This window comes from Dipodomys ordii, unplaced genomic scaffold (genome assembly GCF_000151885.1).
Source record: "Dipodomys ordii isolate 6190 unplaced genomic scaffold, Dord_2.0 Scaffold15, whole genome shotgun sequence".
Taxonomy (NCBI): Eukaryota; Metazoa; Chordata; class Mammalia; order Rodentia; family Heteromyidae; genus Dipodomys; species Dipodomys ordii.
Genome location: NW_012267231.1, coordinates 15012541 through 15037165, shown reverse-complemented (window position 1 = coordinate 15037165; position 24625 = coordinate 15012541). Strand labels below are relative to the sequence as shown.

Sequence of the window (24625 nt, the reverse complement as noted above, 5' to 3'; positions counted from 1 at the left end):
CAGGAAGGTCCATGAGACTCTTTTCTCCAACTGATCACCAAAAAGACAGAAGTGGAGCTGTGGCTTGAGTGGTAAGAGTGTTAGCCTTGAGCAAAAAAAAAACCTCATGGACAGCACTTAGGCCCCGAGTCCAAGTCCTAGGACCAGTACAAAAAAAATTGGCCATATATGTATGGATCTATTTCTGACTATTAATCTATATATAACTTAATCTGTAACTTATGATCTTGCTTATTAGCTCACTTATGGCTTTAATAGCTTTTCTATAGATTCCTCAGAATTCTCTACCTCAATAACAGGAAGTACGTGCAATGCTCAGGTATTTCTTTTAAATGCCATTTTTTCATAAAAGAAACCAGAGTTCCTTGGATAAATGGCAGATTCAATGATGGAGACTGGGAAAATACCAAAGAAACCTGGAGCATCTATCTCACTGTCTCAACAGGGAAGGGAATGATGAAGATATCAAATGACACAGGCACCAGTGGCTGAGCACTTTCTCCCATCCAAATACAAATCAGGACTGCTTCTGCTTAGCTTCTGAGCTCAGATGAGATCAGGAGTGTTCAGGCTGGTATGGTCATGAACTAGCCGTTCATTTTCTATGGGGCCAAAGAAGGCTTTTTCTTATTTGTGAAATTCTAATAAACAAAGGAGAAGTGTGGAACTAGACAACCACATCTGGGGAAATTAGAGTGACAATTGTTACCACATAGACAAAAACGAGAGCATTTGATGAAACTCAAGGTATCTCCACTGCAAAGAAATCATTAATTACAAAGAAAAGCAATAATTTTCTAGTGAGAATATGTGACAAATACCATCTTAACCAAGTGATTACAGTTGACATCACTAGTAAGAGACCATCATGTGCTTCTGGTAGGACATGCTGATGAGAACCTCCTTTGAATCATCCAGGGAGCATGTAACCTCAATGTAACAAGGAACGATGGACAAATCCAAACTGAGGAAATTCTATAGAGAATAAACAAGCTCTATGTTTCAAAAACATGAGTCATGGGGCTGGGAAGGTGGCTCAGTGGTAGAACGCTTGCCTTGCATGCATGAGGCCCTAGGTTTGGTTCCTCAGCACCACATAAGCAAAAAGAAAAAAGCCAGAAGTGGCTCTGTGGCTCAAGTGGTAGAGCGCTAGCCTTGAGCTGAAGAGCTGAGGGATAGCACCCAGGCCCAGAGTTCCGGCCCCACGACCGGACCCCCCCCCCCAAAAAAAAGTGAGCCATTAAAATCTAGAAAAAAACAAAAAGAGGACTAGTCCTAGCAAAGAAGAGACATGGTAACTCAATGTAACATGTGATCCTGGACTTAGAAAACAGTTTTTCTAGTCCATTCCTGCAAAAGTGCCAAATATGAATGAATTCTCTAGGCAATATTAGTGTTCTGATTCTGTTAGCTGTGTTTATGTCAGAACAATTTCTGAGAATGCTGAATTTCATTATTAACAGGAGCATCATCATGTCTACAACTTACTTTTAAGTGTTCGGGGGAGGGGTGTGTGTGGAAGAGAAGGAAATATGTACATATAGCAAGACAGAGAAAGTTAAAGCAAACGTGGTTAAATGTTTAGCTTGGCAAATCCGGGTAAAGAATGTATAGGAATGCTCTGAACACATTATGTTATTTTTCTATAGAAATAAAATTGTTGCATAACAGATAGAAGAAATCACATATACAATTATTTCCTTTACTTGGCAAACATACCCAAATTTTCAATGGTGTAATAGCGCTGTTTATAGTCCACTTTGATAGTCTGGGCATGAGGGCTGCCAATGCCATAACCAATGGCATAGCCTCGAACCACAATGTTCTGATTCTCTGGAGGAGTCCAGCTTACTACAATACTGGTGACAAGTGGGCGAACGTGAAGAGAGCTAGGCACTTCAGGAACCCGAGTTTCTGGGAAGAAAAGTAGAAAAGTAAAATGATATCGACTTTCCTTTAGAGTATTTCACCACCCTTGGGAAATAATGTTCAGCCTTCTACCAAACTATTTGGGGCTAGATTACTTACTATTTGGCCAGAGTTCAAAAAGAACCTGTGTATATATCGTAATATAAGGCCCATGGTAGAAAACAAAGTCCAAACAAACTTAAATATGAGACATTGCAATATTTGGAAGAGAAGAGATCCAGAACCTCTGCCTAATGGAGTAAAATAACTCAGAAAAAATGAAGTGTGAGAATCACAACTAATTCAGTTAGCCGAAGACAAAGAGACTGGTGGCTCAGGCCTGTAATCCTAGCTACTCAGGAGGCTGAGATTTGAGGATTCTGGTTCAAAGCCAGCATGGGCAGAAAATTTTATGAGCCTCTTATCTCCAATTAATCACCAAAAAAGCTAGACATGGAGCTGTGGCTTGAGTGGTACAGCTCCAGCCCTGGCCAAATGAAAAGTCAGGTCCTGAGTTCAAGCCCAGTACTGACATAAAAAAAGTGAGCAAACTTTATAGTATCTTTCACCGACATTACTTCAAATCATACTTTACTATCTTTACTTGAACCAAAGGTTTTTTGTTGCCCAAATCTGGTACCTGTCACTAATAAAGGTACTAATGACATATTCTCACAGAAGTTACTCACTGACTCAACACCGAGCAAAAGGAAAAAGGGCTTTCAGGAGTAAGGCAAAGGAAACTGCAACGAAAATAAACACATAACTGATATGGCTTGATCTTCATGTTGTATCATCCAACTACTTAATGGCCTGGGTAAAACAAAACTGCATTAAAAATATCTGCACATTTTCATTCTCATTTGTTTTGGCTCTGCTTAAAGAGGCGCACTTCTCTAAAAACCACTGCAAAGAAATCGATCTCAGGAAACTTTGTGCTTTGTGGGAATGCCAGCAGTGTAATACACTAAAGTTGAGGGATTTAAGCCAATGACTGTGGCCTTCCAGGCTGATCACTGACGACAGTTAGTTTCTATCCTGCCAAGTCCTGACAAGTATGTGTTCTTACCATCTAAGTCACTTTCAAAAGTTTCAGCAGACAGCCAGTCAGTTGCTGGGCCTGTACCATTGACTGTGAGAGCAGCCACTCGAAAATTATACTCGGTCCCCCGATCGAGACCTGAGACCCAAAAGACAAAAGAACACGAGTGGAAATGAGTTTGGGGAAACATGAAATTCATAAGCTGTTAAAGCAAATATCCCATCCCTCAAATTAGTTCATAGCTTGACAAAGTTTACTCTATAAACAATGTTTCAAACTACCAGCTATAAACAAACAAGCTCTGGGTCCGAGTTCTAGCCACAGTACAAGGAGTGGAGGGGAGCAAAATAAATACAGAACAAAGTAGCTACTCCAATCAAAGACAGACATATATTGAGAATGTGAATAACTTGGCCAAAATGCAAGAATGTAAGGTACACTCTGGCTCAGTTACCCAATTAATATAGGATGTGCACAAGATGGGAGGTTCTGTTCTCTACAGGTGTATCCTGAATCTGAATCTGTTTTCACACAGGAAAACAAGGACAGAAAGACGATTAAAATGTCTGGGCACAAGTCAGTTTATCTCACTATCTTGACTGTGTACATACTAAACTAAACATTTTTAACTGTGAACAATCACTACATTAGTATCATGAAAGAAATAATCAGCAAGTTCTATTATTATTCTTCGCACTTTGAGGGAGAGTTACAATGACTGAGAGAACTAAGAAGACAGAGGCATGTTCCCAACATCCAAAGGATGGAAAGCATTTAATCTGCATGTTAACCTGGATATATAATGATGAACAAAAATGGAGATCCAGGAAAACAAAGATACTTGCTCTCTTGAAGCATTAACTTGAAACTTGTAAGTACTAGGGAACAAAATAGCTAAGAGTTCTTCTCCCTCTAAGTAACTAACAGGATTCATAAACCATAACTAAGATACATAATACATGCTAAAAAGATATAAAGCAAGATGTGTTAAGTACCATAAAACTGCTCTGGCTACAACTTAACCATGTAATTTATTTAGTTCAGAGTCTCCTGCAAAGAAACCTTACCCTTGCTTAGTTCAGACTCCATTCCCTATCTGTGGCAGAAAGAGTAGAATTCCTCATGACTTATAAGATGAACCTTATTAAATATGCACTTGGGCCCATTTTTACCAGGTGAGCTACTTGTTCTGTGGCACACTAAAGGAAAACTATACAAAAGGAACTATCCCTGATAGAACTTTCTAAAATTTCATAATATCTACAGTCACAAATGTAATTAGTTATTCACAAATATTCCTGAAGGCCACATATACACGAGTGGTATTAGTATTATAAAAGGCGTTGTAGGCCTGATACCTGCTAGAATGAGAGTAATTCCTTGTATATCTCTTTCACTTTCCTTGTACTACCACAAAACAAAATTAAAAACCACCAATATATAAACCCAGAAAACAATGTAAGGAAATAAAAAGCAAATATACTCTTACCCCTTAGAGTACTTTCCATTAATTTGTGTGAAGTTAGAAGTAGACTATTACAATATTTTGAGGGGGACTTTAAAAACTTTTGCTTATATAAGTTATCAGCTCAGAGGATCCCTCAGAGCATTAGAACTCAATGTCACAGCTTTGCTATGTGTGAAGTAGCTTGCCTTCAATCAGCTGAGACAGCTGGCTCCCAGGAACCAGGGTTTCGGTGACATCACTCTTGCGGGAGGCCTTTCGGTGGCGAATCTTGTAGCCAGTGATCTGCCCGTTTTGTGTAGCTGGAGAAGGTGGCTGCCAGTGAATCCTAATACTCTGGGAAAGACAGCAGTGAGGGAAGAGACTGAACACAGGGGAAGGCTGGCCCCAATTGCTGCTTTTTTTGTTTGTTTGGTTGTGGGGTCTGAACTCTGGGCCACAGTGCCCAGAGTGCCACTTCTGGCTTTTTCTGCTTATGTGGTGCTGAGGAATTGAACCCAGGGCCTCATGCATGGAAGGCAGCACTCTACCACTGAGACACCTTCCCAGCCCCACTGCATGTGTTCTTAACCCTGATTTCACCGGGTAGAGAAGGAACACACAGACAATAGGGTGCTTAAGAGTTTCACCAAGTAAATGCACAGTCACCCAAACTACTTTTTACTTTTGAAATTCCCAATGTTAAAGGGGAAGGTTATATTTTCAAGGAGTACTTTCTGGACCCCTGAGTCTCCTGTGCATTTTGTCAGAATTAAGATGTTGGTCAGAAATCCTAGAATCCACTGATCAGTGGCATGTGGATTAGGAAGTAAACTACTGTTAAGTCAACAATAAATGTATCCAAATTTTTAAAAAGTCTAACAATACTTTCCCATTATCAGTGCAAAACAGCCGAAATGGAGTAATTTCTACCTAAAACTCTTAATTAACAACTGGTGTGTACTGCAGAAGAAAATAAGCATCTCATCAGAATGAGTGACATCATCACAAAATTTTACCTTGGAATTTCTCACTTCTAAGGACACATTCTGAGGAGCAGCACTGGGAACTAGAGAAGCAAAAGAGAAGAATCAAAAGAAAATTAGTCACTCCCTAGCACCAATCACGTGACTGGTCTTGAGCACAGGTTATACCAGTACGTATCTCCCCCACCACACCCCCCAATTATGTGACCAGAAGGTCTCAATTCAAGCTGCCAGTGCCTTCCGTTGATGGCTCTAGGAGGGAGGAGGTGCTAAGGCACAGACGTATTTGAGTCATTTTAAAAAATAAAACACATTTATAGGAGCATACATCCCATGCTCATATTCATGTCAGGCAGTATCTCTGGGAAATCAGACACTTATTTCAATGATGAACTATGGATCTGAAGTTTGAGATTCTAAACTTTCCTAGACTCCAGATATATTCTAAACTTAGGCATGTTCTTCTGAATATTCATCCTGGGGGAGAGCCATACATTTTGTGGAACCAAGTCTAATGTATGTGGCAGATGACTGAACTGGATAATGACAATATGAACCAAAATAAGATGTACATAAATCAGTGAGCTTGGCTTTTTTTTTTTGTGAGGTTCTCTGACTACTTTTACAAGCTCTTCTCAGGAAGAGTGACAAAGTATTTAAACAGTCACAGTTTCAGTAAAGTGAACTTTCTGATTTCTAGAGGCAACTGTGTACCAGGGGACACTCACTTAAGATGTGAGAAGTTTGAGACTAGTTGTTAAACAACACAGAACATAACACAAGGGTATCTCAAAGTTCCTGATCCACACACTTTCCAACACCTGTCTCCCTTTGTGGTGATGACAGCAAGCAAAAGAAACTGAAGCAGGCCTGCCTAGCTTCCCTCCACTCACAAGATGCTCATTCTAGCCATTCTCTTCTAATACACACATATTAACTTCACTCTTCCTTTCTCTAACAACTGGTGTCCAGGTATCTAAGTGTCCTCTGTGCCTTGCTTGATATTGTAACTTGGCTAATGCATCACAGGGTCTACAGCAACATGCAGACCCAGTGTTATGAAAACCTTACATGCATTGTCCGTGTTAAGCCCTGACTTAGCTGCAGAAGCCCCAGAGCAGTTGTGAGGATGAGGACACGTCCTCATCGCCCTCCTCATGGCTAAGCGCTGCCACGTGCCTACCACATGGTGGGTCCCTGAACTTTAACAGCCATCTAACAAAGGGTTTCTACTATTTGGTTCTAATTTATAGGTGAAAAATCTACACATAGGTTAAGGGCAGCTAACATGCCCAAGGTATTTGTTTCAGCTGACATGAGAATGGAGATTTGCTTCAATCTAAAGTGCTGTCCAGCATGGCTCCATTCAATTCCCATTTAATGCAACTGAAACCTGGCTCACATATCCATTCAAAGGCCTATAATAAACACTTGTTTCTCATTTTTTCCCTAAAACTCTTGCCTAACTGGCTTAGGTAAAATCATAGCCAACCTTTTTAATCTTGAAAAATGTCAAACCCACAGAATTATAGCAAGGACAGTACAATGAACACTTTATATTCTTTTCCTAGTTTTGCCAGATACTAATATTCTGTAATGTCTCCTTTACTCTTCTCACTCTATACACATAGATCTGTAATCTACACACATAGCTGGTAAAGTAGGTGAAAATGGCTGTGGTCGCTGTGACAGTTCACTCCTGTGCTGTAGGAGGTACCTCCCTAGAACAAGGATGAGCTCCACCAACAATCCCACTTGGGAAATGGACCCTCAGCATGCAAACACTATCCGACAGACCTAACGTCATTACCTTAGCCTATACATTCCTAACAGAGTGTGTCAAGCGCCTTATATACCAGTTTTTACCTCCCATCATGGAGCAACCCAAAAATCATACATGTTTGACTCTATTTCATGTGTCTTTACTCTTCTTTAATCTAGATTGTTTTTCCTTCCATAAGATTAACAGAATATAAGTGTATAGGACAGCTTTTAAATTTGAAACATATATTTGTACTTCCATTAATATGTCTGGTTTTATCAAAATCAATCTGAGGTAAATATGGAGGTAAATGAGGAATATGGAGGGTAATGCTGGGCCTTTCTACATGTAGCATGTCAGAGTCACATGGTATCAGTCCGTTCCTTTTTTGGTGATGGTAAGTTTGATAATTTAAGGGAAGCAAACATTCATACATTCTTTAAAACACATACACACCTATTTTTAAGGCATTTTTAAAAATAAAATACTGAACTTAACTAATGTCCTCAGTGCAATGAATTAATATTTTCTGTTCTATTCTAAAATATATTTTTTAAAATTCTGATCTTGACCTAGTTACCCTCTTTGGCAAGCTAAGTTTGAAAAATACTAAGTCATAAGTACACATATGCAACTTAAGTTTATAATTCAGTCAGAGATGAGAAAGAACAGTGTCACACAATACTGATTAATTAAAAAGATCAATGTGGCAGGAAACCAAAGGAAGGGTAACACTGCCACCCAAAAGAAATTTACTCATTATCTGATTTCTGAAATGGTACTCCCTCTGTACACCTGAATAACAATAAAATTATTTTTAAAATGAATGTGGCAAGTAAACATGATTACTAAGTAAAGCTAAAGCTAAGCTTCCAACAGCCCTGAAACTGTGTTATGAACAGCAATGGTATTTACTCAAACTGATGATTCTGCTAAAACACAATCACTGAGACTTATTCAGTATCAGGCCATAGGTTTTATGTTTTCTAGATGAATCTTCATAGCAAACCAATGGCATTGGCTTACCTACACATTACACATAAGGTAACATGATCAGAAAAATCAGGTGACTTGATTGAAGTCTCCACTATCAGTAAGGAGTACAAATGGAATTTTAACTGAATACTCTTTACACCAAAGCCCAGGATCTTGCTATTATACCACTAGGGACACCAAGTATGGTATTTTGTTTCCAAGGAAAAAAGACTTACCATCTGACAGGGTCCGAATGGCAACATCCTGTGTGGAGACTCCAGGACCATGTTTATTGTAGGCCACTACCCGGAAACTATACTCCGTGTATTTTTTCAGCCCATTAATGGTGTAGGAGTGAGTTGAAACATCCACATCCTTGAATAACATACAATATTGTGTATATGCACAACTCAAGCCAAAAAAATGGCACAAAGTAATTTAATTGAATTCTACAGTACAGAATTTAACCTTCTTAAAAAATGGTATTAGTCATAGCAGATTAATCGTTGTGACAATTTATTTAGAAACATTTTCCTTCCATCCTTCCTTCTTTCCTTCCTTCCTTCTTTTTTTTTGCCAGTGCCAGTCCTGGGGCTTGGACTCAAGGCCTGGGTATTTTCCCTGAACTTTTTTTTTGCTCAAGGCTAGCATTTTACCACTTGAGCCACAGTGCCACTTCTGGCTCTTTCTGTTTATGTGGTACTCAGGCATCGGACCCAGGGCTCTTCATGCATGCTAGGCAAGCACTCTACCACTAAGCCACATTCCCAGCCCCTAGAAACATTTCTTGAGTGACCCTTGCTGGTAAAAACTACAGAATTTAAATCAAACCTGATACAACAAAACAGACTGTCAACTTTTATTTCCCATATATATATTTTTTTTATCATTTTCTCTCTGATTTCCAGTAAAGCAACTATTGCATTTTGGAACTATATTTCAACTATACTATCCCAGCCAATGGTTTATAACAAGGCCTCGTTTTGTACCTGCTCTTTATCAGTTCCTTTTTCCATGTAGTACAATTTGTAGTTCTGAATTTCCCCATTGCCTGACAGTGGTGTCTCCCACGTGATGGTGACAGAAGTAGGTGACGTGGTATAAGCTCGGATGTTAGGGGCTGGGCCAGGGAGCTGAACTGAAAAGAACATTTCAAGAGAGCAAGATGTAAATAAGACTTACTGCACTCCCTCCAAACCATTCTTAGCGATATTGTCATGCTTGCCTCATATTAGAAAATAAAACCTAGGAACAGAATTGATTTGATTCAAGTTGTGTTAGGCTGAATAAACTTTCCTTTTTGTAATTCAAATAAAAATCAGAATTTTTTTCTATTTATTCAAATTAAGAAAAATTACATAGGGGCTGGGAAGGTGGCTCAGTGGCAGAGTGTTTGCCTTGCATCACATAAGCAGAAAAAGCCGGAAGTGGTGCTGTGACTTATGGTAGAGTGCTAACCTTGAGCTGAAGGGCTGAGGGTCAGCACAGCCCAGAGTTCAGGCCCCACAACCAACAAAAAAATTACATAAAAACAACTTTCTATTGTTTATAAAATCCTACTTTAGCACTAGGACTAGACAGCAGATTAAACAACAACAACAACAATAACAAAAAAAAATAACAGCCTCAAGAAGAAACCCTTTGTCAGATGCTGTGGCAGGTTCTAGGGATGCAGTGACGGGCAGTCCCTGCCTTTGGGGGACTCCCAGTTCAGCAAGGAAGCTAGGCATCTGCATAGAGACAATGTTGTAAGTACTAACAGACTCTGGTCATGTAATGAGACAGGAGTACACGACTCTGCTGTGGGAGGGGTAGGACAGGAAGGAGAGCCTGATAGAACTTCTCAGTATCAAGAATGAGTAGCCTCCCCAGTCACCAAGGGGAAATTACTCCAGTCGATGGGAAAGACAGTCATGTGACTCAGTGTTTGAAACATGGAATGGACTGGTGCATGACCTTCTGAAGGATGGCTTGTGGTGGACAGACTAAATGATACGCCCTCTGCAATGGCTCACATACCCATCTTCACAGTATAATCTGTTTCTGACAGATTCTGGTTCCGTCCTGGGTAGCTGCCATGCCTACATTTTGGTAGACATCCTATATTTGAAAACAAATTTTCTGGCACTAGCATCTCTGTAATAGACACCCATTAGATTTAAGAGCTGGGAAGGGGAAAAATAACTAAATAAAACAAACTGGCTTTCTTGAATAACAGCATTATGACTTAAGATTTGTTTTGCTACCAAAGTGGAGAAACCTGAATATAGTTACTTTAACAGTTGTTTGCTTTATTTAGTAATGAATAATGTTATTCACTTAATGTTAAGAGCGTTTTTTGTACAGCCTGACAGGTGGCATTTGTCACACTTCTGCTGCTATGGAAAACTTTCCTTTAACTCAACTAAATGGGAAGGAAAACAAAGAGTTTCTAATCCCTCAAAATCACTTTCAGTATACTCACTGGCTAAGCTTAGAGAAACATAATCTGGAAAAAGGTATTAAATTAACTCTTTTAAAAAAATTTTTTTTTGGGTCCAGTCGTGGGGCCTGAACTCTGGGCCTGGGCGCTGTCCCTCAGCTCTTCAGCTCAAGGCGAGCGCTCTACCACTTGAGTCACAGCGCCACTTCCGGCATTTTTTCTTTTTGCTTATGTGGTGCTGAGGAATCGAACCCAGGGCCTCAGGCATGCAAGGCAAGCACTCTACCACTGAGCCACCTTCCCAGCCCCTAAATTAACTCTTTCATTCCAACTAGACAGCACCATAATAAGTAGGAAAAGTTCCAAGATTGTTTGGGAAGCTAAATATGCAAAAAATACTTTCCAGGGATTGATTCCAACATTTCTACCTCCCCTACTCAAGCTGAACATCTCCAGGCAAAGGGCAAGTCTCTCTGCACTCCCTGCTTCTCTTTTCCAAAACACCTGACAGTCTTTCTCCAACCCCCAAATAACCTCATCAGAACATGCCTGCCACCTATAATCTTACTTAACCAAATCCCTTAAGTGAACAACTGCACTGCTTACTTTAGTTGTGATGACAACACCACACATTATTGTGTATCTGTCTGTCTCTGGTTCCTTGTGGAAAGAAATCCAGGCTTATTCATCACCACACCTCGTCCATCTAACATAGCCACCAGCACACAGTGCGCATGTGATAATGCCACTCTTCCTTATAGCTGTTCTTTCATCTATAAATCTGACAATGACCCAGTTCAGTGATCTGAAATGATGATGAAAGTTGGGACTTTGCAAGGAAAGATGACTATAATCAGAAATGCAAATATTTTCATGTGGTTTCAGCAGGTCCACTGCCCTGGGATGGAATCTGGCCCTGGATCTGATCCAGTATACTGATTCTATTTCTGGGACTTGGGTCATGCAGTTTCTTTCCCCAGGAATGCTGGAATAAATCAAATACTTCAAGGCCAACTTCAGGCCTAACTGTTTTAGGTACTTATCATGACCTCCCTGTTTATACCTCCTTGTACTGATACCCACACTTAGAAGCTGTGACCTAGTACCTGAATTTAAAACGGAACGAAAAATTCTCACATTTGTCTGAACATAGGCTACGGAATCCACCATCCTTTTTCTGTGATGAGAATATTCTTTCCTGGAATCAGCCTCTTGGGTTCTTGCCTGGGTTTGATTCCTGATCTTCAATCTCTATCATGAAGCAACCAATAGCCTACTATCTTCTATTCATTGAAAAGAGATCAAATCTTACCATGCACATCCAGTATCTCTAACATCTTGCACAGTAACTGGCATACAAGGTACTCAAATGATTGGAGAGTGATTTGTTATAAATTAGAGTCCCAAAGTGCCCTCTGTTTTTGTTTTGCTTTCAAGTACTGGGGTTTGAGTCCAGGGCTTTATGCTGGGTAGGTAGCTGGCTCTACTACTAGAACACACCTTTAAACCCATCTCAGGGCTTCTTGACTTTATTCTACCAATAAGGAAAAGTTTCTGAATTAGTTCATAGTCTCACTGGTAGGTTCATTTGTTCTGTGTAGTTCTCAGGTCAGGAGTTTTCACACATGTATCATGCATGTTCCCTGCTTAAAACAACATCTTTATTACTGAGGTCTGTGAACACAGAAATCTAGTACAGTTAATAGTAAAAGCAGATTTCAGAACTTTCTAAAGAAAAAGTGCTGTGTGTGAAAAGGGCAAAGTTTAGAAGAAAGTCTCAAGTGGGAAAAATCATTATGACATTTTTTTTCTTACCATTTCAAGTCTATAATTTATAACCAAAAGTTAAGCTATATAGGGCATTTGTAAAATTAGCTAATCTGATACTCACCTCAGTCAGAGAAAACCTTAGAGATGTTAACTGGAAAAATATAGGTCTAAAATAAGGCTCTAAGAGAGCTTCCAGTGAGTGAAGTGCACATACCACAGGACGATCTAGCTAATGACTAAATAAATACCCACTTCATGTGCAAGGCCACTGAATCACACATTGTGGGAAATATCCTCAAAATAGACAAGATATATTCATATTCATGAATCAAAGACTAGAGTATCATTATGTATTTCAGAACTGTAGAGATATAAGAATATTTAGGATAGGAAGCAAGGTTCTAAAAGTAAATCTAAAAAGATCAGTACAAATGTGACTGTATACAACATTATAAATAGAACTATGTTTCAACTTAAAACTATTTGCTATAGTTCAATGGAAATTTATTTTGTTCTCTCTGCCTCATAAGGACTGGGCTGCAGATAGCTCAGTGGTAGAGCACTTGCCTAGCTAACATGCACAAAGCCCTGGGTTCCATCCCCAGCACTGCAAGAAAACACAGACCTTGAAGCCAATGGAACTGCTACCTTCCATTTCTCTATAGTATGTTCTAGCCTAAACATAGGTAGACTTTCTATAGGCCTCCCTCTGGTGGGCTGACAGACAAGCGGAAGACTCACCTTCAGGCTGTGTTTCTACTCGTAGTGGAGCTGAACTCTCTCCTGAGCCATGCTTATTTTGGGCCATAACTCTGAAGATGTATACAGTCGCTGGCATTAAGTTTTGAACGGTTACCTGCATCTCTCCTGGGTGACTGGTATTCTCAACACGCTCCCTTTGGAAAAAGAAACATTTGGAAAGACACAATATAAATTGTGAATATTTCTAGAATGTACAGTTTCCGTCTCTAGCTCATATCAAACCTACTAATTGAGGCTGGAGATATGGCTTGAGTGGTAAAGCACTAGTCATGAGCAAGAGAGGAGACCTGAGTTTAAGCCCATTACGGACAAACACCACTATAACCACAATCCTGTAATAATCTGAGACAAAGTTAGTTTTGAAAATGAAACACTTGGGGATTAAGAGTCTACAGTAGAATACAAAGACCTGACAAGTGGTGATATTCTTGCTTAAATATCATTAATGTTGTTCATTGTGAACAACATTATGTCTCCTCTTGGAGACATAGCTTTTAGCAATACCTCTTCCTCCCTCTCTTCTTCCCTCTCTCCCCTTTTTTCTTTTCTTTCTGTGCAGGTCCTGGGGCTTGAACTCAGAGCCTTGGGCTTTTTTGCTCAAAGCTTGGATTCTACCACATGAGCCACAGCTCTACTTCTGGCTTTTTGGTGGTTAATTGGAAGTAAGAGTCTCATGGACTTTCCTGCCCAGGCTGGCTTCAAACTACGATCCTCAGATCTCACTATCCTGAATAGTTAGGATTACAGGTGTGAGCTACTACCCAGCTGACCTTGGAGTTTTTGAAATCACTAAGAGATTGTCAGGAAAATGGAGTGAAAGTGATTATAAGTACCAGCTGATTTCCACAGAAATTATCAAGGAATCTTGACTATATCTTGTATAAGAAACTCCCAATAAAAAGGAGAAGTAACCATTTTTTAAACTAGGAACAAAAACATTAAAAACTCAATGTTGCTGGGAGCTGTTCGCCTTCCATCGGTAATCCTAACTCTTTAGGACGTGGAGCTATGGAGGATGGATCACGATTTGAGGCCAGTACATTCAGAAAAATCTTGGATCCATCTCTAAATAAGCATAAACAAAATGGTAAGCACATATATAACAGTTAAGAGGCTATCACACTTGGAGTGGCTGGGCCCACTGGGAAGAGTACTGTGGTAACAGGAATTACAGATCAATTGTGAGGTTTCCTACAATTGATGTGAGCATCAACGACTGCTTACTAGGAAGTGATGTGTTACACACCAAACTAAAAGCTCCACAGAGAGCACAGCTTAGGTCTCTTTTGCTTTCTCTGTGTATCAAATTTTAAACAAGTTCTCTCCTAGAAAGGTAACTTCAAACTCACGGCCACATCATGTAAAAGCACTGAGCAGAACTAGTGTGACAACAGGGAAGTGGCCTCACACACGAAGGGATGAATGGGAATTTGCCTTCTGGTGCGTACATCTTACTATAATGATACCTTTTGTGTGTCGCTCCCTGACCAGTCAATGAGCAAAGCTATTAAGCTGTAAACAAATTTCTTCAGAAACCTTACTATGAAAAGTCCATGAGGTTCTTTTTTTTTCTTTTGGTCAGTTGTGGGGCTTGAACTCGGGGGCCTGGGCCCAGGTCTTCAGCTCAAAGTGAACATTCTACCACTTGAGCCACAGTGCCACTTCCAGGTTTCTGGTGGTCAACTGGAGATGAGAATCTCACGAAACTTTCCTGCTCCAGCTGGCTTTGAACCACAATCCTCAGATCTCAACCTCTTAAGTAGCTATGATTACAGGCGTGAACCACCAGTGCCTAGCTCATGAGGTTCTTTTATCTCCAATTAACCACCAAAAAAAACAAAGTAAAGCTGTGGCTCAAATGGTAGAGTGAAAAAATCTAAGAGCCCACAACCAGGGCTTGAGTTCAAGTCCTAGATCGACACACATGGACACAAACATGTATGGATACATACACACAAACAATAAAAAAAAATATAAATATAAAAAAATTTCATGGGGCTGGGAAGGTGGTTCAGTGGTAGAGCACTTGCCTTGCATGCTCGAGGCCCTGGGTTCAATTCCTCAGCACCACATAAGCAAAAGAAAAAAGCCGGAAGTGGCACTGTGGCTTAAGTGGTAGAGGGACAGCGCCCAGGCCCAGAGATCAGGCCCCACGACCGGACCCAAAAAAAAAAAAATTCATAGCTGAAAAAGAGGAGAGGAAAAACTCTGGATTCGGGCAATTTAGGTACAAAACAGAACTAATGCTAGTGTCTTACTGCCACCTAGTGGTAGGGATTTTCAAATCAGGTGGAATTTTCCTATGAAGACAGTGGCTCATATCCTTGCATTGAATTATTATAGCAAGTCTGTGAGATAACTTATTACCCTTATAATTTAAGATGAGAAAATTTAAGCTTAGAGTGATTAGTAAATTGTTTATATAACAAGTAACAAGGATTTACAGAGTATTCTACTACACTGCCCTTGCCTCTTCAAAAAGTCACAAACGAAAATAGTGATAACCAAAAGATATTACAGCCTCAGAAAACCACCTTCTTGATTTTCTTTCCTTTCCTTCTTCTTCCATTTCCTCCCTCCCTTCCTCCCAGCTTTCTTGCTTTGTGACAAAACTGGAGCTTGACTGGAGTTACTGTCTTGCTTACTTGTTCACAGCTGATTCTCTACTACTTGAGCCACACTTCCAGCCTGGTTTTTTGAGTTATTTTGGAGATGAATTTTTGAGAACTTTTCTGCCCAGGCTGGCTTCAAATCAGATGTCTTGAGTAGCCAGGATTACAAGCATGAGCCCTTCCTATGTAACTGTGTCTAACTTCTTATTGGCATTGTAATATCTGCTTCCAAGCTTCCACTTTAATCTCTTATTAATTCCTACCCAAAAGTGGTCAGTCCAGCTAATTTTTAATCTTATGAACAACATTACAATGAAAACTCTCGTAGGAATCCTTTGGTGTATGTATATAGGTGTATCTATGAGAGGTAGCCAGAAGTACAGTTGCTTGATTAAAGGCTATGTGCATTAAAAAGATTTACAACTTCTGCCGAATCATTTTCCCTACGGGTTATTTTAATAATGCCACCAACAGCCCTGGGTGGTTTCTTCCCAACCTTCAACTCCTGTAATATGTGATAATGTCAACTTAAATTTTGTTAAGCCTTATAGATAGATAATAGATGATAACTGTTTTAATAATGGTGACAACTTTAAACTTTAATAGACTACTACTCACTGCTTGTCATTTAAGATGCTGATCTTGTTTATATTGTCTTACCACACAAAATTTTACACTGTTATATAGCAAAACTTTTCTTTTTATGGCTTCTTGGTTTTCTATCTTTTAAAAGGCATTGTTCATGCCCCAAATAGATAAAAAGTTTATTTTTTTTCAAATATATTTATAGGTTTAAAAAAATTTTTGAAGCCAGGTGCCAGTGGCTCATGCCTGTAATCCTAGCTACTCAGGAGGCTGAGAGCTAAGGATCACAGTTCAAAGCCAGCCCAGGCAGGAAAGTCCGTGAGACTCTTATCTCCAATAAACTACTCAGAAAACCGGAAGTGGAGCTGTGACTCAAGTAGTAGAGTGCTAGCCTTGAGCTGAAGAGCTGAAGGATAGTGCCCAGGCTCAGAGTCCAAGCCCCATGACCAATTTAAAAAAAAAAAAAAAAAAGAAAGTATAATGAAGGAATCCACTCAGCAATGTTAAGAACACAGTCGTTGGGCATGGTCGTGCACACCTCTAATTCTACTTACTCAGAGAGTAAGAGAACTACAATCTGAGGCCAGCCTTGGGCAAAAGCTTGAGAATCTATCTGAAAAACAAACTAATGCAAAAAGGGCTAGGCTTGTGGCTCAAGTGCTGGGACATTTGTCTATCAAGTACAAGGCCGAGTTTAAAAAAAAAAAGAAGAAACAGAAACAGTCAACATGTGGCATGTTTGAAACAATACAAATACACTTAAAGCAACTGTATATAAGATCTTATATTATCGTAATATAAGATAGGGGTTCCAAACAAATACAAGAGAAATGCTGGTGTGTTAAAAGATGGGAAAACTCTTTATGGGGCCTGAGACTTCAAATGTAGCTTTTGCTGAAAAGGGGGAAGAAGAAAAGAAACCAAATGGACTGGGGAGAAAAGGCTATATGGTAAGAATTAGACTGGTTCTAATAGAAAGTGAGATACACTCAGAAAAAATGTCAATGAGGGTGGACAGAAAACAAAAGAGATTTTTCCATCATCCAGGAAATGTCTGCAAGGATAAAACCTATACGCACTTGATTACTTTAACCAATTAATTCTTACTTTCCAGACTCTGTGCTCTTTTTTTTTTTTTTTTTTTTGGTCAGTTGTGGGGCCTGAACTCTGGGCTTGGGTGCTGTCCCTCAGCTCTTCAGCTCAAGGCTAGCGCTCTACCACTTGAGCCACAGTGCCACTTCTGGCTTTTTCTGCTTATGTGGTGCTGAGGAATTGAACCTAGGGACTCATGTTTGAGAGGCAAGCACTCTACTACTGAGCCACCTTCCCAGCCTCTGACTGAATCTTATACAAAAGGTAGTTCCAGGGCTAGGGCTGTGATTCAGTGGTGTGTTGCATAGCAAATGCACAAGGGCCTGGCTTCAGTTTCCAGCAAAACAAAACAAATGAAGATAATATTAAAGGCATACACACACATATAAACATAAATAAATATATAATCCTGATTAGAACTGAATGCCTTGCCCTAAACAGCTCTAGCTACCCTCTCCCCACATATCCTAGAAAGTCAGGGACTTCAGTCTCTTTGGAATGTAGTTAATGACCTAAAATTAGGAAAGTCACAACTCAGCAAACAGGCAGGGTAAACTGAGATGCGGCCCACCGGCTGCAGACATCCAGGCACTTACCTAGCAGTGCCTTCCTTGGTGTAGAACACCGAATAGGTGAGGTTGTCTCCATGGGGATCTGAAGCCGGTGTCCGCCATGTCAATTTGATGAAGCGGGTAGAGACCAGGGAGGCCACGACGTCCCGAGGAGCTGAAGGCAGTGGTCCCGTTGTGGCTGGTGCTAGATGGTCAGTAGTGGCACTGGTCAGTGAAGTGGGAGGTAATGTTGGGATGGCAACATCTTGTCATGTGCAAACATTGGGGAATATGAAGGGCAAACCACGACGGTTTTTAAAAAGAGAACAGAAAAACAAAAACAAAAAAAGAAATAAACAAAACCACGATGGGAAATAAAATAAAATGAATGAACATAAAAAAGGCCATTAAACTGAAGGCTAACATGCAGGCCAAGGGTAACTACCAGTGGGCACTATTAAGACACATCACTGCAGGACAAGCAGGCTTTCTGGTCACTGTAATGATTGTGGGTAAGGGACAGGGAGGTGACATCTCAGAGGACACAACAGTATCCAAGTGCTTTTCTTAATACTGAAAGGAGCATGCATCCCCGTGGTCCAGCTTTGCTGGTATGATCCTCATGGAAGACCTCAGTATTTCTTTCTTCTTTACCAAAATATGGAATGCATGGAATATGGACAATCAGCCTAGTAATACTGAACAGAGACCCTGAGGAAAGCTCTGGGTGGTCATTGCCTCCACAGCTGGGTGGTCCTGCCCTGTTGGAGATTTGAAAGCCACATGTTCTGCATTAGTTTAATATTAACTCTGCTGCAACAACACCCAAGGAAATGATAACTTCTTTCACTGTGTTAAATCAAACTTCACTTGCCGTCAGGTCAATTCATTTACATGTGACAGTATAAAACACTGAATTAAAAAACAGCAAATTGTCAGGCGCTGGTGGCTCATGCCTGTAATCCTAACTACTCAGGAAGCTGAGGTCCAAAGATAATGGTTCAAAGCCAGCCCAGGTGGGAAAGTCTGTGAGACTCTTATCTCCAATTATCACCAGAAAACCAGAAGTGGCAGGGTGGCTCAAATGGTAGAGTGCTTGCCTTGAGCTAAAGAGCTGAGGGACAGAGCCCAGGCCCAGAGGTCAAGCCTCATGAACAAAACAACAACAACCCCACAAAACAAAACACCAAATTGTAGTAGGTAGCTGAGGTCTGACTGTTGATTCTGGCTGTAATTTACATCCACATGGCTGGGAACCTGACATGGATGGGAGTAACGAAGCAGTGGTACTAGTTAGAAGCTTTAGCTAACACCTTCAGCTGTGATCACTTTGCCTCCTAAGGCAGCCTGTTTTCCTGTGCTGGTCTCAGTAGTGAACCTAAAACTTTCTTTATAGAGTCCGAGGGTACAAGTTTAATGTTTTCATTTTCTCTTTCAAGACAAGGTCTCATTATGGAGCTCAGACTGTCCTTAAAGTCACAATCTTCCAGCCTCCAACTCTAGAGTTATGGGTTTATAGGTGTGTACCACAACACCCAGTTAATTCCACAATTTTTAAATAAATGGGTTAACTGATTAGAATTGTGTCAAAGGGTCAGGACAGATGTACCTCAGTGGTACAGCAGTTGGGCTTGACCCTAAGCACTCAAAAATAGTTAATTTATTCTGGCTTCTGTCATCAGAATTCATTCTTGAAAGTAAAAGATCTGTTTGATTACATTCTCTTGCTCCAAAATGACCCACAGAGTAAAATTCAAAAACTTTAGCACCAAGTTCAAAGTCCTCCACAGATTGGCCCCACCTAACTTCATTATCTAGGAAACACTGCAGTATGGTGCAATGTGTACTAACGTGCTGCTCTCAATCTGCCTGGTTACGGAACAAGAATGGACTTTTCAGCCTCCTTGTTCACACTGCCCCTGTTTGTAGAGCAATAAAAGGACGGAAAGCTGGGACTGAGTTTATGGGTGTGGCTGGCACATGTGAGTTCCTGAGACAGAAGGTGGAGCCCCTGAGTTGTGTTAAGACACATTGCTTTTGGGTAAGGAGATCCAATGATACGAATTTCCCGCCTGCTCACACTAGCAAAGCCAAGTCTGAGTAGGTAAATTTAAGTTTCCTTTTTGAAACCCAAAATATGTATGTTCCTTGCAGTTTTTAAAATAGAGTTCATTTAGAGATTTCTTTCAAAATTTTTTCACTTCTTCAAAGTGAAGGGAAGAAGCATGAAGGTTTCTCTTCATATTCTGTGCAAAGGAATTCACTCAGGTGACACTTTCTAGAAATGTTCTTCGCAATTAGGTCAGACTGACACTATAAACACAGATGCACTGTGAACTGGGTAGTGCTCCCTAGAGCACTGCTTCTGAGAAATGTCAGGAGGGAGACTAGAAAAACGGAACAGGCAAACATGGGAGACAATGGAGACTTCCATGTGTGCTAAAGACCTCTAACAATGCTCTAGGAGAAATCCTAGAACTTCTCATTGCATCATGAAACCTCTTCTGCCCAACAGTCATCAGTCTGGTGAGCCTGGACTAAATGCTACTTAGGATATATAGCAGAGAGCAGAGTGAGAAAAGCGTCTGCGTGAAAACTAGCCCTGGCAGCTCAACTGCTACAGGCAGTACAATAAACTTGTTACAAAAACAACACATACAATACAGAAATACACAAAGCATAGGGATTAAGTGTCCTTTATTCATCATCTCCAAAATACTACTGCTGGTGGTATACAGTAACCACATCTCTGCTTTACAACGGCACTGTTAGTCTGAACCTGAATGTCTGCCAAAGGCCTACATGTTAAAGGCTTATCAGCAGCCAGCAGTACTATTAGGAGTTGGTGGAACCTTGAGATGAGACTTTGTGGAAGGAAGTAAGGGGTAGGTCCTTGCCGGGAGTATTGGGATCCTGCCATGATGTAATGCCATGCAGACAAAGGCCCAATGCAGCGCAGCCAATGGACCATAGCCTAAAACTGATGAAACCTGAACTAAAAATATTTCCTCAGACATTTGTCACAGCAAAATAGAACTGAAAGTTGACTAACACAGTTACATTTATATAGACACGTAAGTGTGGACGTGGAATGTCTAGGAGAGTCCCACATCAATACATTAAAAACTAATGACAATATTCCTATTGGTACAAAGTATTTCCTAGCATAGATACATCAAAGTTTACTTCAAAAGCTGTTTCCATTAAGTATTTTTTTTGCAACTTTCAGCAATGCTTTTGTGCACTTACCTTTGTGCACCTGTGTTAGTATTTCAGTAAAATAAATTCTTAGAAGTAGAAATGCTGAGCCAAAGGTCTGGGATTTGAAAGCATAAAAAGTGATGCCAATCTGACTGCAGAAAGGCCAATCTGACTGCAGTTTTAGAAGGGAGTATCAGTTATAGTTATAGACCTGCAACTTTATAAATACTCCCAAAGAACCAACAGAGAATGGATGAGACAGATTGTTATTTAATTAAATAAAAATGTATTAAGAAGCCTGGTAGATAGAAGAGCAATAAGAAACCTGAGTAATAGGAAACCTGTTCTATGGCCACAGAGAATGGTTCCAATCCCAGCCAGAGTCCCAGGAATGAGTACAGAATGGACAATGAGGCTGAAGACATCAAGAGCCATCCTATTGGTAAGCAAGGCACCAGTCTTTAAAAACTCAAATTGATCATTTCTCTATAGGAAGGAAGGAAGGAAAGGAGGGAGGGAGGCAGGCAGGCAGTCTTGGTAATCAAAAACACTTGGGAGCTGGGAAGGTAGCTGAGTGGTAGAGTGCTTGCCTTGCATGCATGAGGCCCTGGGTTCGATTCCCCAGCACCACATAAGCAGAAAAAGCCAGAAGTGGTGCTGTGGCTCAAGTGGTAGAGCACTAGCCTTGAGCTGAAGAGCTCAGGGACAGTGCCCAGGCCCAGAGCTCAAACCCCACCACCGAAGGAAAAAAAAAAGGCAATAAACAATTTGAGAGCCGGGCACCAGTGGCTCACACCTGTAATCCTAGCTACTCAGGAGGCTGAGATCTGAGGATCTCAGTTCAAAGCCAGCCCGGGCAGGAAAGTCCGTGAGACTCTTATCTCCAATAAAAACCACCAGAAAACCGGAAGTGGCGCAGTGGCTCAAGCCATAGAGCCCAGAGTTCAAGCCCCATGACCGACCAAAAAAAAAACAAAAACAAAACTTGGGAAACAGAAAAACAACTAGAGTCCAATAAACAGCTGTTCTGTGAGATTAAAGATATTTAAACGAAGCACTTACAGTCAATGGGGGAAACAATGCATTAGGCTATTAATCAGACTTTATTAAAAACAAAGGCTCTAGCAGAAAGAGAAAAGCTCCATATTATCTGCTCTAGAGAGCAATTTGTCATGTAAAGGAGCCACTGAAAAACGTGTGGCAGTTACAATGAGCTCAGGCCGCACTGTTGTCCCAGTGGTGTCTCTCCATACACTTAGTCGTATTTCATGGAAGCTCGTAAGTGAAAGCACAAGAAAAGAGATTTCTTCCCCCTCTTTCCTTCCCAAACTAATGAAATCTGTCAGTATTTCTAAATTTAAAATATGACACTGAAGAAAACTAAAGCAGAGCAATAATGTTACACAATGGTGATGATTTAGAATTAGCATCTTCTCACGCTATCATAATTCAATTTATAAACATCTGCTTTCAGGAGACTCACATAAAGAAATAGCTATGGCCCCAATGCTTATGATCCATCCCATTCTGCTGGATGCCTCACAAAGACTGTCACAGAACTAAGTATGGAAATCTTGAGTAAATTCCATGGATTCAAAGAGGAAGTGAGAAAAAAAGGAAACAGAGGTGGAGGACCAGGAGCACGACTTGAGTGGTATCACGGGGATTTGCCTCGCTAAGCTGGTGATTCTGAGCTCAAACCAGTACCACACAAAACAAAACACTAAAACAACTTTTAAAAAACATAAGGTTCTACCAAACAGTAGAAATGGAATGCTCGGCATGGAACAATACCCCTCACATTGGAAAATGGTAAGGATTACCGTAAAGACAAAAATTGTACAGGAAGAATTTGATTCTCAGATTCTGATTGACAGAATAAGTAGTCTTACTAAAATCTCAGGGATTCCATATTTAACCAAGCATTTATCGGAACTGGTACAAATGTCTTTGCTATGTATTATTTAAAAGAAAGGCCTATCAAGCCAGGCACTGTTTACACCAGTAAACCTAGCCACTCAGGAGGCTGAGATATGAGAATCATGGGTTAAAGCCTGTGTAGGCAGTGAAGTCCATGAGACTCTTATCTCCAATGAACCTCTAAAAAACGAGAAGTGGAACAGTGACTCAAAGTGGTAGACTGCTAGCTTTGAGCAAAAGATCTCATGGACAGCACCTAGGCCCTGAGTTCAAGCGCCACAGCCAACAACAACAAAAAAGGCATGTCATAATCGAACTGTTTTAAGAAATTATAATACAAATTTTAAGACTTCATAGACAATACTGTACTTTCTTCAAGGCTATTTATTTGATGCCTATTGTTGATTTGGGAATCATCTTCCATATAATAACCAATATTATTTAACTTCTGGAAGGAAAAAAATCGGAATATTTACTAAGCATGCAAGGACTCCCAAATACCCTGAATCTCCATGAAGTTTTCATACATATTCAGATACTTTTATTGAGTCCAGTAGAACAAGGAGTCCCTATCTAATTAACTTTAAAAATCACTTGCCATTTCCTTGCCATTCATAAATATTAATCTGCGATATAGGATTAAAACATATGCTCAAGATCCTTTATTCATATTGAAATGAAATCTATACAAATATTTATAATGAGTCAACAACTCTGATGTAGAAATTGATTTCAGAGGGCACATTTATAAATTAAAGGCAGAAATTACAATACGCAAATACATTAATGTTTGCTCAAATGGCACATGCTTAAAATGTTAACAATTATAAAGAAAAATGACACAGCTGGTATAAACAATGGACACATTCTTCTTAGTGATCTTAAAAATGGCAGGGATGAACTGAGGGCCATCCAATGATGTCATACATAAAGCAGAATGTGCTCTAAAGGAGGTCAAATGAACACAAAAATGGAGTTAAAAGATGGATATGCTTTTGCTGGAAGCCAAGAGCTCTGGGTCTGAAGTAGCATTTAAAACTGTGCCTTGGAAGATAAACAGGAGTTGGTCCTACAGAAGGGAGGCTGTTGTATGTAGCAAAAACAACTTAAGTACCAAGTATGAGTGAGGACCTGAAGGTAACTGGTTGGAGAGGTAGAAGCTAGACACGAGAAGCTAGTGCTACCCAGTGTTTAAATGCCTCTGTCTTCCTGTGACTCAAGCTAGCTTCATATCCCACTTCCAACAAATACACTAGCAGTGTGATTCTGGGCAGCATACTCAACGGTTTCAAGCTTCAGTTTTCTTGTAAGGACACAAATAGTAGCAGTCTTCTTTTTGTGCTGATGTAAGGATCAACATGTTTCCTGGCACAGTGTTAGTACCCACTAATGATTAATGTCATAAATTTGGTACTCAGTCTTACTGTCTGTAAAAGAGTAACACATTTACTTCCAAAACAAAAAATTTCAAAAGCCACCAAAACCTGAAATGCCCAGAAGCAATTGCTTGGAGACTGTTTAAGGACAAAATAGCATCTGACCATCCACTCCCAAACACAGAAAGGCCTAAATACTTTGAGTAGTCAAACAATG

The 24625-nt window shown here is 40.2% G+C and overlaps 1 protein-coding gene across 1 annotated transcript in view; it reads right to left on the bottom strand.

The window, feature by feature from the left end:
* Neo1 (neogenin 1) overlaps positions 1–24625 on the bottom strand; it is a 100085-nt gene that overhangs the window by 38661 nt on the left and 36799 nt on the right. The window contains exons 9-16 of the mRNA XM_013011918.1: positions 17957–18176; positions 13051–13205; positions 9107–9255; positions 8354–8492; positions 5414–5463; positions 4604–4751; positions 2978–3088; positions 1720–1914 (exon numbers count right to left, since the gene is read on the bottom strand). Of these exons, the coding sequence (XP_012867372.1) occupies positions 1720–1914; positions 2978–3088; positions 4604–4751; positions 5414–5463; positions 8354–8492; positions 9107–9255; positions 13051–13205; positions 17957–18176 (1167 nt within the window). The remainder of the gene's footprint in view (positions 1–1719; positions 1915–2977; positions 3089–4603; positions 4752–5413; positions 5464–8353; positions 8493–9106; positions 9256–13050; positions 13206–17956; positions 18177–24625) is intronic.